The following is a 14,647-nucleotide window of genomic DNA, read 5'->3' on the forward strand; positions in this document are numbered from 1 at the left end:
AAGCTGGTAGAGGCGAACACAACCTTTTCGATACAAAGTACTCCAGACATCAAAAGATGGGGGAAACTGTTCTGTTTGTCTGTGTCTATCCTTTTGTAGCTTTTGGAAAGTTTCCTGATAGACAAATCAAATTGTTGCAGGCTTTGGCAAGTTTTGCAACTATCTTGCACCAGTCATTTTGGTTTTGTACCACCCCCCCCTTTTATATATAAAAAAGCGAGTGTGTTCCATTTCTGTAATGAAGGATGTAAAATCATGAGATTGTAGCATAAATATTATGAATGCTGTGGAATATCTGTCTGCCTGCGATCAAACAGAAGCTGAAGTTTGTTACTACCTTAAGAAATGAAACTGACTACACTAGTTTGATTACAGATCTGTTTCTCAGTTGTTACACATTTACAGCATTTGTCACTGCCACCACCCTGGAATTGGATCAAGTTTTGTTCCTCGCTTTCAGTCAAATGCAGATATACAGCTGATACAGATATAGATACACATATTCATATACAGAGAGACATAGGGACCTTGTGCAGTCCTCATTATTTAATTAGGCTTTTAACCCCTAAATAAACATTTGGCTGGCAGTGAACGCGAAAGTAGAAGGCAGAGGGCCTTTTTGGGGGTGGTGGCCTTCCTGTGAAATGCAAGGAGATGGCAAGGAGATAAAGAACTACACACTTTTAGAAGACATCTGAAGGCAGCCCTGTATTGGGACGTTTTTTAATGTTTGATGTGTCCATCTCCTTCTCCCTGCACCTGATTACATGTTTAATCAAGGATTTAAACCCTAATTAAACATCCAGTTGGCAGTGAAGAGGGGAAGAAGGAAGGAGGGACAAGAGAGAGTGTTTGCCTATGTCATCTTCCCCCCTCCGCCAACCCTATTTTTAATTAGTGTTTTAAATCCTGATTAAACATGTGGTTGCCTGAGCACCCTGCTTTTAGCAGTCCTGTACTGCTCTGGGCAGACCCAACAAGAAGCAGACCTGGAGCTGCCTTGACGTGCTCTGGGCAAATCCCAGGTTGACCCAAATTGCCTGGTTTGGATTGACAATGAGTTTTTAGAAATGAAAACGTCTCCACATCATGGAATGCAAGAATATGAGATGGTCGAAGAGATACCAAACTCAGATGTGTGAGAGGTTTTATGGGGCTGGGGGGGGGGGGCTGGCAGCTTTGCCAATTTTCTGCACAATCCAAATCTCAGCTCCACCTGAGTGGAGAAGTTTGTATGCAGCAGATCTTGGGCTGTGCCAGCTGAGCTGGGGCAAAGAGGAAGAGGAGGAAGAAGAAGAAGAAGAGGAGGAGGAGGAGTTTGGATTTGATATCCCACTTTATCACTACCCTAAGGAGTCTCAAAGTGACTAACAATCTCCTTTCCCTTCGTCCCCCACAACAAACAGGTGAGGTGAGTGGGGCTGAGAGACTTCAAATAAGTGTGACTAGCCCAAGGTCACCCAGCAGCTGCATGTGGAGGAGTGGGGAAGCGAACCCGGTTCACCAGATTACGAGTCCACCGCTCTTAACCACTACACCACACTGGATCTTCAGTACTAAGCCAGTATAAATCCCCCCTCCTGGCTCAGCTGGCATAAATCCCAGCCCTGACTCTAGCATAAGTTCTGCTGGCTTCCTATTGTTTGAATTGCTCTATTTTGCCAAATCTCTGACTTTATCTGTAGGGGTGCGTGTGCGCGCGTGCATGCATATGCTCACTTTATGTTACTCATGTTTACTATAGACCCGTTTTGTCCTTTGTCACAGTAAGTGTTGCTACTTGTGTAGTTCTACGGAACATCCCCCCACCCCCCGCTGGTGAAATATGATTCATTGGAGGATTGTGGAAGTGTGATTTAGAATACAGCGCTTACATCTATAGCCAGAGGCCCATATTCATAACTCTCATAATTTGCATATGTAGACTTGACATTACCCTTCTGTTCAATGCTTGCTCCGTTATTATCTGAGAATTGTGCAGATGACCTCTGTTCATTTTTACAAATGACCACATCTGCCTGATCTGCACTTTTATTATTCCACCATGTGATTTTTTTTCAATTAAATATTATTAATTAGATGCTATTGTTCCATATCTAGTTTTTTCAATATGTTAAAGATTCTGCAGAAAAGTGGGGAGGGGGAGAGTAAAAGGAAGCAAGCCACCCAACAGGAATAGCTTTTCTTTTTCCTTGTGATTATATATTCGCAGCCATGTATATACTTCTATATCTATATTGACCCATGTGAATTGCTAAGCAGCTGGCTCTCATTTCGTATGCAGCACCACAGCCTTATGCACAATGATTGTCATATAGACTCCCTTGCCACAAGGAATTGAAAGCCCAACTGGATCAGAATGTGCCACAGGGAGAGAGGGTCACAAAGTGAGGAAGGGATATTGATAAAGTGCCCCTTTTAAAGCTGTACTACCAAAATGATTAAGGTTTTAAATGACAATTTTAGTTTATATTTTAGTGATCAAGATTTAATATATATTTTTAACTGCCACTATATCTGAATTGTCTCTGTTACACCCAACTGCAATTCAATGTATTCCTGTTGTGTTTTATGATTTTCCTGATATTGTAAGTGAGCTGGAACTGGTCTGTGACCGTAATAATAAAATTCATTCATTCAAGTGCCCCTTTCTCATCCCCCCCCCGCATTGCCTCAATTTTCAAACAGCAAGTGTCTGCTTTCCTCATTTGCGGTACAGTGGTGCCTCGGGTTATGAACTTAATGCATTCCAGAAGTCAGTTCTTAACCCGAAGTGTTCTTAACATAAGGTACGCATTCCCTACATAGGCCTCCACAGCCCTGGAAGCAGATTATGTTCGTATCCCGGGCAAAGTTCGTAACCCAGAGCACCTACTTCTGGGTTTGTGGAGTTCATAACATGAAGTGTTCGTAAGTAGGACGGTTTGTAACCCGAGGTACCACTGTAGTGGGCTTCTTGGCAATATGTGCAAAAGTAGACATAAATGCATTTGTCAGCATTTCCATGTGAATTTTTCCTAATGCATGCAAATTTACCTAATATACACAATTTTTAAAAAACAATTGCAAAAAACAAAAATAATATTTTTGTATGTTGTTTTCAGTAAAATATCATTTAATTATAATTATAATTATAATTATAATTATACCCTGCCCATCTGGGCGGCTTCCAACAAAATATTAAAATACAATGGTCTGTTAAACATTAAAAGCTTTCCTAAACAAGGCTGCCTTCAGATGTCTTATGCACACTTTACCCTAGTCTGTGCATTATTATTACTATTATTATTATTATTATTTACATATTTCTTGTCTGGAGAACTGCACTGCAAAATTTGGAGAAGTGCAAATTTTGAGGGATGATTGTCAGGGACTGGTGGGGCTCTGATGAGTGAGTTGTGGAGGCAGGGGGTGGGGGGCTGTTGACACAGGAGAGCAGACCAATGATTTATGGGGTTTGGTGTCCGCGTGAGGCAAGAGTCAGGGAGGGGGAAAGAAGACAGGTCAGAGCAGTCCCAGGCAGAGGGGCGAGTGCAGGACATGTCAGAAGCAGAGGAAGAGGCTGTCCTGGCGAGGGACTACCTATGCTGTATGGCAAACAAATACTGAAACAGCATTTCAAAAGCAGTTCACAATGTGGCACAGTGGCAGCAAGTAGGGTAGGAAGCGATTCAAGGCAGAAAAATAAACAAACTTTCCACTGGGCTGGGAAAAGCCTGGATACTCTTTAGAGCCTGGCAATAAATTTGCTGTCATTAGGCTAATGGTGAAATAACTGGCTTGGTGAAGTATTTGATTTGCAGAAGTAAAGAAAAAAATGAACTATGCCAATTTGGTTATATTTTGTGACATGTTTTAGAGATGATGCTGTCTTAATTGCAAGGAGATAGACAGGAGAAGTGGGAAGTGAGTGTTTTGCTCAACAGTTTTGTATGTTTTGCTTTCCAGCCATGGTTTCTTTGATGTGCAGACAATTCAGAACATTTTCCCCTTATTGTTTGTAAGCCTACACAGATTTTAATTATGGTGAGCTCATTTGGGCATGGCTTATGATGGAAAAGTAGTGCACAATAAACCAGTGTTGATGATAGGTTCACTTGTCAGACCCAATAGTAAAACAAGCCAACAAACAAAAATCCATTTGGGAGCTAAAAGACATAGATCCAAAATCTAGAAGTGCACAGATGTTCTTTCTTGGCAAAATGAAAGCAGAAAAAAACCGCTAGCAAAATTTTATTTGCAGGGTTTTGAAGATGTTAGCAGGGTGTGTGATTTCAATCAGCCAAATGGCATGTGGGAAAGATTAACTCCTCCCTCCCTCCTGCATTCACATTCTTTATTTTCTGCCATCCTTTTGGGGGAGACACTGTCTTGTCCTTTGCTTCAGTCAGCCAAATGTCTTGGGTTGGCCCTGTTCCTGCACAGCTGCTATCAACAGAACAAACATGCAGGAGATAATTTTCCTGGATCTCTCACGTCATTGAGCTGATGTGGTATAGTGGCCAGTGTGTTGGGCTAGGACCTATGAGATGGGGGTTCAAATCCCCCCCCCAAAAGTCATGAAGTTCACTAGGTGACTTTGGGCTACTAACCTACCTCAGAGCTTTGTTGTTGGGATCAAACAGGAGGCGGAGAACTATGCAGGTGCCAGTACTCACCACAAAGTTATTACAGTGAGTGCCACACTTTTAACATCTGAAAAAAGGTGTCAGTACTGTGTACAGTGGTACCTTGGGTTACATACACTTCAGGTTACATAACGCTTCAGGTTACAGACTCTGCTAACCCAGAAATAGTACCTCAGGATGAGAACAGAAATTGTACTCCAGTGGCGCAGCGGCAGCAGGAGGCCCCATTAGCTAAAGTTTCAGGTTAAGAACGGACCTCCGGAATGAATTAAGTACTTAACCCGAGGTACCACTGTACCCTTGAGTACCCCCAGGAAAAAAGCACTGGAACTATGCCACCTTGGAGGAAATGTGAGATATGGATGTAATATTAAATGATAAAATAAATCATCTACTTTGTCCTGAGAAGAAATAGGGGAAATGGAACGTATAATAATTAAAGGCAGGGAAGGGGATGGATCAAAACGGGGAAAGGAGCAGAGTCAAATTCTGAAACAATAACCAGAAATAAGTGTGCCCAAAGCCAGATTTTCCAACTTGCCAAGGATTCTTAAGTGATGGGGGACCTTGCTGCCTTCCCCACAAATTATTTCTGGACAGGGACATTAAATAAATGGAAGGGGGAGTTGCACGTGCACACACAAGGTTTCTGAGACTACAACATTCTCTGTATCGCTACCTATACAAAATTTTGACTACTGTGGAGTGTAGACTACCACTTTTGTATGGTCCTACAAAGTTACACACCTAATCTCTTATGCATGTAGAAAAAGTTAGCTTTTATAGTATCGGATCCAGTACCTTATTAGGACCGTTTCATGCAAAGCATTTACCCGTGTTCATTTCATCATTTTACATCCTTTTATTTTGATTTGGGTAGCAATTCTCCGATTAGATAAAATAGAAATTGGATTTTGAAAATATACTTGCACAAATCTGTTTAAGACTTGAATAATTTATCCAGTTGAAATTTAGGCAGGATTGGATTTGTGGTGGTGGTGATTATTGTATTTGAAATGCCGTACAGGGTTGATCTGATTCTTTTTTAAAAGATGCATAGTGCAATTGTAGCTTTATTAAGCAAAACACTTCTTTTCCTTCTGAATGTGCTGCAGCTGCTTTGTGAAACATAGAGCAAAGACAAATGTGACATTTTGGAACAGTGGAGCAACTCTGGAAACTCCTTTACTACATTTGATCCACATTTCCCTTCCGTTGTTGAACTGGAACAAAAGAGGTTCTGCAAATCTTTGCAAATCTTTCATTGACTGGCTTCATACCAAGAAGAACAACTTCTCTGGTTCCTCAAACTTTGGAGCAGTCTTGCACTTAAATAAATAAATAAAAAGCGTATAAAATATTAATAACGAATGAGCACAGCAATGCATCATGCGGTGCTTTTAAAAATAAAAATGTATACAGCCTGACTGAAGGATGGAGAGGGGGAAATGATGGGCAGCCGAGTTGCCATTTTATTTAGCATTATGCATGCATGCATGCATTGTGGTTGCATACTGTTTTGCAAATGGTTCATGCAGGCCAGGGGTCAGCAAACCTTTTCAGCAGAGGGCCGGTCCACTGTCCCTCAGACTAAGGAGTGGGTAGACGGACTATATTTTGAAGAAAATATAAATGAATGAATTCCTATGCCCCGCAAATAACCCAGAGATGCATTTTAAATAAAAGCACACATTCTACTCATGTAAAAACAAGCTGATTCCCAGACCATCCGGATTTAGAAGGCGATTGGGCTGGATCCAGCCCCCGAGCCTTAGCTGGCCTACCCATGATGTAGACCTTGCATGTACTATAGTTTCCAAATCCATTCCATTTTTAAATCTGGCACCACCTGACTCCACTCCCTGCTCACCCTTCTCAGAGAATCTGAAAAAAGTGAACAAAGAGACAGTTATGTCCCATGGAAACATTTGAGGCAAGAATTTTGTCTGCCAAGCAATGCCCAGAAGAAGGAAGGGTTGCTGATGGGAATGGAAGAAAGTTCAGCCATAATAACAGGATTCTTCTCAACTGCAATTCTGACAGTTTCTTGAGCGGCCCCAGAATTATTGGCTCTTTCATCTTTATTGAAAGGACCATTACTCAGAGATCCTTTTTTCTTTCTCATTTTGTGTCTTCCACATCTGCCTTGTGCCACAAGTTCCTTTAAAATGTTCTGAGTATGCTGCTGGGTCAGGTCTACTTGACATTAATTGCATTTTCTATTATTTTAACTTCCCTTCCTTCTCTAGAATATATACTACAAATATATTAATTAGAAATGGATGCTCTTCATTCAGTGAAGATGTGCTCAGGATAGATGCAAATTCACACATCACTTTCCCTCACTTCTTAACATGTAGATTAGAAGTTTGTGTGAACACACAAATGGCAACTGGAAGGTCTTGCTAATATATTTTTCAAAGTAACACATTTTGCATTAGGGAAATGGTGGATGCATCTGATTTTTTAAAATTAATGTTCAAAGAGTTCTACCAAACAACACTTCTAGAACTGCAGTATAAATATTCCATATAAGAAAACACATCACCTACCTAATTCTGTCGTTGTTGGTTTTTGTTTGTTTTTAAAAAGGAATTGGGGATGTATGAAAAGTTGAATACAGTACTGAAAAGAGCAAAGAAATTTTCGAGACTGACAGCTGAAGATTGCATTTTCCAATGTGCCAAAGTCATTCCAGCAGTGAAATAACAACTCTCCTGTGGAACAGAAAGAGCTACAAATGAAACAGTTTTCTGTTCTGCAGGAGTGTTACAATGTCGGTAGCACTGGATTTTATTTATTTGTTTATTCTTCACGATTCCCTAGTACTGTACTGTAGTTAAATATCCCTGGGCAATGGGAATGGAATAATGAACAGAATTACTTTGTTGTAGGTGTTACATTGCTGAGGAATATAGCCAAAATAAATTCCGAGCAAGTACTTGATCAAAACTGAAAATCAAAACCGTACAGTGAAAAATCATAACTTATTTTAATTTCCAAGAATTAAATTTCAAATTTTAAAGCAAGCTCAGTTTTCAGAGAAATTACGTTTTATAGAATAGAATAGAATAGAATAGAATAGAATAGAATAGAATAGAATAGAATATATTCTACATATCTGAACATAACTTTATATTCTATTTTTTTCAGGGGTGCAACATCTATTGTCTACAGATGCAGGCAGAAAGGAACACAAAAGCCATTTGCTGTCAAAATCTTGAAGAAAACTGTAAGTTTCATTCCACCACCACCACCCCTTCTCAAATTTTTCTTACAGAGGTTTTCTTCAGAGGATCCATTGCAAATGCGTTTAGGCTTTAATTGCACAGTCTGACCAATGAGGATGTTCCAGCTTGGTTTGATTTAAATTCATGATGTGCACACCAGCAGCCTTTGGAGGAAATTATTCCCGAAGACATGCTATGCATTTACTCATCTTTTTGTATATTACTATTCTATCTGCATATTGTAAAATGGTTAGTAGAAAATGTATACTTAGAAAACACCAAGTGCATGAATTCCTGATGAGAACAAAGCAGCAGGAAGCCATGGAAAGGACATAAAAAAATACAAGAGGTTCTGCAAACTAACCCATATATCATGTATGACTTCGTGATTTGAACTCAGCCTTCTATGGAAAGCAGAATCTTCTGCACAGGCGTATGGGTGTGGGAAGAAGAAAGAGATTATCACCCCCAAGACTACATGCCAGAAAGAATACAACAGTTCTTGTTTTTGCGAAGGAAGCAACCTTACCTTTTGTTTCATGCTGCAGTTGTACCTGAGCAATAGTTCTGACTCAGGGGGTGGCCAGCCCTCAATGCAGCCCTCAGAAGAGGGATGGGGGGAGAGAGAAAGGTTTAAAACAAGAGTAAAACTGTTTATGTGTTCCTAGAGAATTGCTAATTTCTTCTGTAAGTAGGTTAATGGCAGGTGCTGCTTCAACTTTGCTAGCATGCCGTACTTTGAGAACTCTGCATTGTGGCATGTTCTCTGAGTGCTGAAGGTTTCATGGTATTATAAAAATAGCATTAGGATTAAAAAATTCAAAAGAGAAGTGCAGTCAGGAGATTCATCTAAGAGGTGGTTATTACATAAGCACCTGCAACTCTCTCAAAAGAGTTGCTATTATTCGAGCATCATATTTAGCTTTGAGGCCGAAATTCATATAAGTTATGGATTTTTCAATCCATAAGCAGAATGTAAGCAGAATTTTGGGGTGAGGGGAGAGAATTTGGATACAGGAGTGCGGGAGACGGCGGGGACGGCCAAGCTAGATGCATTTCCTTTACAACAACAGTTTTATGATCCAGCCATATTCAATGGCGGAGCTTCATGCTCTGGCACCGGGGGCGCCGCCCAAGGGGGCAGGGCGTGCATCCTGGGGGCGGGGCAGGTCACCCACAGGGCCGTGGTGTGCATTCTGGGGGTGTGGTGTGCTGCCTGCGGGAGCAGGGCACCCAGCAAGAACGGGGGGGGGGCAGCTGTGATGGAACCCCACGGGATTGTGCTGCTGGGGCGGCACGCTCCCCACTTCCTCCTCCAGTGGCCATATTGACAGTGAAAACCTTTTCAGGTTTCAGTAGGTAAGTGAGGGGAGGCATTCAGTAGAGAAGAATGAGATTTGTATCAGTGGAGATCCAACTCAGTTCTGCAAATGGAAAGAGCTCTTCTGTAGGTGGAATAGCACGTTTGTACCAACTGTATCACTGTAGGTCGCTTATTCCACCAAATAAGAGGACTGTTCTTTCTGTTCCTCTTATTTCACCAGGGGAGGTTCAAGCACATCTTCCATGGAGTTTAGACTTACCTTCAACAGTAGCTCCTCCACATTTTAAAATGTTCTGACAATAATTTTAATAATTTTAAGACTGTTTTATTGTTTTCTCGCCGAAGGGGCTTGAAATACTAGAGTTGCAAGCTGAAAATTTAGTACAGTGCAGATGTTCTTATCTGAGACCTAATTCTCATTTTCAGCCCCAGATGTAGTTCGTCGCTCTACAGTAAAATATCTTGACACCACTGTTGAAAGAGTAAACACAGTGCAATGGAGCTATGTGACCATGTTGCAACTATCTGTCTGTCTGGAGTGAATATGCATAGTTCTAGCCCCCTCATCTTTAAAAGATGGGCAAATTGGTTAATATGCAAAAAAGCAGCAAATTAATAATCAGGGATATGGGACGTTTTCTATATGGAAAAAAATCCAGATTAAGGCCCATCATCTTGGGAAAGTAAGTGCTTTCGGATGGGTGCTTTCTTGAATGACAGGCATGGTCATTCAGCATATCCAACCAACAGCTACAGGAAACATTGGTTAAATCAATTTATAACGGTCTCTTCCATTTTGAGAGTTTTGTTTAAGGGGACCAAGTAGAACATTATGAAAGAAATAGATTAATGCAAAATTTGGCATACGCGGCTCTGCAGGCCCATTTATGTTAACAATTATTTTTCAGTGGATCCTGTGGAATTTCATTGATGATCAAGGTATACACAGGTCACAAAGCTTGCTTACCCTTCTGAAAAAGGGAGTTCATTGATAGGTGACTTTTATTTGAAAACAGCTTGTCCTTAATCCCCATGTTTTGTTTAGAGTCCTCAATAAGCTAAAGAAATGAAGATGGGGCTGCTAAGATGGACACTCTGGAAGGAAATAGATTAAAGGTGTCTTGTTATCAAAAAATTAAAAAGGGCAATATAAAAAATGGCTCCCCTCCCCTAGTTGTTGGTTGACTCCAACTTCCTCTCTTGAAACTCGAATGAAAAGTGTGTTGTGATAGAGAGCACCTTTGGGATAAACTGATGACATTTATAAATTAAAACAGATCCCCTGAGGGACATGGAAGCATTCTAGTCATGTTAAAGGGAGTCCCTCAGGGATGATTTTTGAGAAAATCATTGCCCTAATCTTCCCAGAGAAGAGGAAAAAGATATGTTTTATTCCTGATCACGACCCAAACTGGCAACAGTTTTTACAGCAACTGTTATTGTGGGACTTGAGGCAATTTTAGGTTACATCCCAGCAGATAAAATATCCAGAGATGGAGCCAAGTCTACTTGTCTCTAAAAAATAAATCTTCCCTACCAACAGCAGTTGAGGTTTACGTGAGGCACTTTTAACTGAATGTCTTTAAAGACTGAGGGATCTGCTCAGGCTTTAGAGACACTAAAGTGAAATTGCACTGGGCTGCAGTCCTGCACCCATTTACCTGAAAGTAAGCACAATAGAACTAAATAGGAAAAAGTAAGTCCTCCTCAAAAGTGAGTGGACATACATAGGATTGTGTGCTGTCACAAATCTGAGCCCCCAGGAAGAACCATTTAACTGTCATGTCAACTTTCATTCCAATTCAGCCAACTTGTTCACCCCTCTTTGATCAAATCTTCTGCTCATTTACAGTCAACTACTGCTTCCATGTGCATACCAGCAAACTTATAGCTAGTCCAGCCATCAGTCTTGCTCTCCACATTCTGTTTGGCCTTTGTTGCTTAAACTTGAAATGCGAGAAAGTTTCTGCATTTATCTGTTCATTCACCACCTAATTAATTACACAACAGAGCTTTTTAATAATAATAATAATATCTTTATTGTGTAAAACCGCTTCAAAGATCAAGGAGGGAGCATTACTGGGTTGTTTCTACAGTCAAGCCTTTTAGTAGCGCTGAGGCATTGCTTTCCCACTGTCCACTGTAAGCAAAATCAAAGCAGTAATTCCATGCAGTGCTGCATATATCATAACCATTCCCGCAATGTTCATCACAATGGGCAACAGCCTATGCTTTCTTGGAAGTCCCAAGTGATTCTGCAGGATTTGTTTAAAAGAATAGGTGCATGACTATGCAGCCTCTGCCTGGGAGCAGGAGGAGGAGCGGAAAGATAAAGAAGAGAAATTCAGATGTCAGAAGTTCTCGCACCACGCAAGAGGCAGAGTTGAACTGGGCCCTGAAATTAATGTAATTCATTGACCTATTGATTACAGAAAATCCAGATGACAAAGCTGCTAAAACATTTGCATTCCTATGTTTTCATGTTGTCATACTTTTGAACGCTGAATTACACTGGCTTATTTCACTTCCTGTGAAACTTCAGCATAATGTTGTTGAATTCGGGCTGGCATAGCAGGTTGAGGGAGAGGGAGATAACATTTTCAGTGGTTGCCTGTCTGGATGGCTACTTCAGTGCTTTTCGCTGTCCATTCTTTGTCCTTCAAAGGAGAAGGCTTAGCTGAAAGGGGGTTCTTTACATGAAAGTGACTGTGAGGCATTCATTACACACATTTGAATGTAATATAGAGTCTGGCTCTGATAAAGTGATAACCTGAAGCTTGAATGTCAAACGTAGCATAGTTTAACTATGAGAACTTTTTAAAAAATCATTTAAAAACTTGTTTGCTTCTGTAAAGAACAGCCGTCTTCATTATTACTCTAGTTTCTAGACTTGGCATGATTATTTTTCGGCTAAGTAAAGCTGGCAGTGCTGTGATTCCATTTTTCCAGTTAGCTGCTGTTCTAAAGCCAGATGTTTAATTTACGGTAAGTAAGGTAAAGGTAAAAGTCCCTGGACGGTTAAATCCAGTCAAAGGTGACTATGGGGTTGCAGTGCTCAAATTGCTTTCAGGCTGAGGGAACCGGCATTTGTCCACAGACAGCTTTCTAGGTCATGTGGCCAGCATGACCAAACCGCATCTGATGCAACGGGACACTGTGACAAGTGCAGAGCGCACGAAAACACCATTTACCTTCCCACCACAGTGGTACCTATTTATCTACTTGTACTGGCATGCTTTCGAACTGCTAGGGTGGCAGGAGCTGGGACACAGCAACAAGAGCTCACCCCGTCATGGGGATTCGAACCGCCGACCTTCCGATCGGCAAGCCCAAGAGGCTCAGTGGTTTTGACCACAGCAACTTAGCACTGACCCTTTGGACTGGAGATGATGGGGTCTGAACCAGACACCTTCTGTATGCCAAGCAGCGGCTGAACTACTGAGATGCAGACCCTCTATTTTTGGCAGGGCTAACTACCCATCTTGCAAAAATGCATGCAAAGAAGCTGTTGCACCAGCTCTCTTTCTAAATAACAGCAGTTTTAGTGGAGAGCAGAGTTATTTAACCCTTTCCTGTGCTGCAAATTGCTACTTCCCTCATATATAAGCTGCACTCACTCCGTAGGGTTCCAAACACAGCTTGAATCCTGAAGCTCAAGGTTAGTAAAGCAAGAAACAGCCAGCAGTATTTCGCTGCACCATCTGTTGACCAGACTGTTGGAACTAAGCCAGGTAATGTGCAGCTGAGTCTTGTTTCTATGAACACCAAACTAGTGCCAGAGCAGGGCTTGGTAATAGGTTTGTAAACAGTAGAATGGATTTCACTTTATCCAGATTATTGGTTTGCCCACCCCCCGCCCCCCGCAAGGTTTTATCCTAAACATTTGGACTGTTAATGATGATGCATACTTTATCATTTATAAATTATATAACAAATGATAAGTATCAAATAAATGTGGTCTTCAGTGTTGAGACACAGAAACTCTGCAGTGCGAGATACCAGTGAACATCCTCATAAACATTTACCTGTTGTTGTCATGACATGAAAAGCTCACTAATGCCATGGTAGTGCCTGCTAAAACATTTTGATGGTAAGCATAGGTAGTATGTTTCACAAACATTAATTCACACATGTATTCAGAGCAAAGTTTAGAGATTGGGAACATTTTTAGCAAGACCTAGGGAAGACGGGGTTTTCCCCCCAGCTAGAACTCGGCAGAACACAGTTCCGGCAACTCTCACCTGGGCGCCATTGCCGTTATAAGAGAACAAGGGAGGCGTTCATGGTGAGTTCCGGCACCTCTTTTTCCAGAAAAATAGCACTGTATAAGGATATACTATTTTTTGTACCATGAGCTCCAATGTATCCATTGGGCCAAGGCTAAACTGGGCGTAAAGCTGTTATAGTAATCTGTAAACAAACATGTTATTTCAGATGTTGCCTGCTGAAGAGCTCTGTGCAACTCTAAAGAAGTTGTTTCAAGAAAAGGTATTGCGATATTTATATATATATATATATATATATATATGATAATAGGAAGAGTATTAAGTGGCTTCAGAAAAACTAGAACTGCAAAAATATACCCACCCAGTTTAGTAATCCCATGCAACAAAAGATCTGCTTGCAGAGGAAATTCTCTAAGTATTTTTCCATTCTTTTCATTGATGTTGGGCTGCCTGCTCCATGGGAAGTGAAAGGCTAATTCATGCAGGAATTCAATGTCTGTACACACACTGAGTCGCACATTCGAAGCCTTGTGTTTAAAGCAGCCTTAGGTAAATGCCATTCATGTAAATAAATTATTACTAATCAGTCAGTAGCCTTATTACTTTGACTACAAAGCAGGGAGGAGCAGTAAGAAGAACATTGTGCCTTGAACCTGGACGGCAGCCTGTTTGTTGTTATGGTAAAGAGTGCGTTTCGCCTAGTATTTATGCTACACATTCAGCTAAATGCGCAGCATTCATTCTGCAAGGAAATAAGTAACATGTGTGCAGCAGCTGTTGCTTGGTAGATGGCATTTACTGCAACTATTGGTCATGAATTCTATGCAACGATTTTGAACAAACATTAAGGACGGGATTCACCTAATGAACCCTGCCAGCAGAAGCTTTGTGCAAGGGAACTTCCTCATTTCTTCCCTCCCCCTCCCCCCCCCAAACATGCCCCCTTGCCCTGAAATTGCATCTGAGGGGGTCAGGAAAACCCCCAGAACAGCACATACAGAGGGGGGAATGTTCCATCTGGCAAGCAAATATCCTTGCAGATGGAACCTTGTAATTCCATCCTGAGACTTCAAAATGTTAAAGTAGGACAATAATAAACGCCAACTATTACTCTCTGGTATGAACATGTGTAGATATCATACTGGCAAATCAGGGATGGAAACTGCCAAATGGAATTTCTGAGCATTGTATGAGCTGGAAACTGGAAACAAACAAAAACAAAAATCTGCTGGGTGCGCA

General features: G+C 41.1%; 1 protein-coding gene across 2 annotated transcripts in view; it reads left to right on the plus strand.

Moving 5' to 3' along the window:
- The window catches only part of CAMK4 (calcium/calmodulin dependent protein kinase IV), an 85,439-nt gene that overhangs the window by 25,774 nt on the left and 45,018 nt on the right, over window positions 1-14,647 (plus strand). Inside the window, exons 3-4 of one of the 2 annotated variants that reach the window (XM_082191495.1) lie at window positions 7,782-7,860; window positions 13,617-13,670. In XM_082191495.1, coding sequence (XP_082047621.1) covers window positions 7,782-7,860; window positions 13,617-13,670 — 133 coding nt within the window. The remainder of the gene's footprint in view (window positions 1-7,781; window positions 7,861-13,616; window positions 13,671-14,647) is intronic. The other variant, XM_082191496.1, reaches the window with a different exon arrangement.

This window comes from Podarcis vaucheri (assembly GCF_965113315.1).
Source record: "Podarcis vaucheri genome assembly, chromosome: 11".
Taxonomy (NCBI): Eukaryota; Metazoa; Chordata; class Lepidosauria; order Squamata; family Lacertidae; genus Podarcis; species Podarcis vaucheri.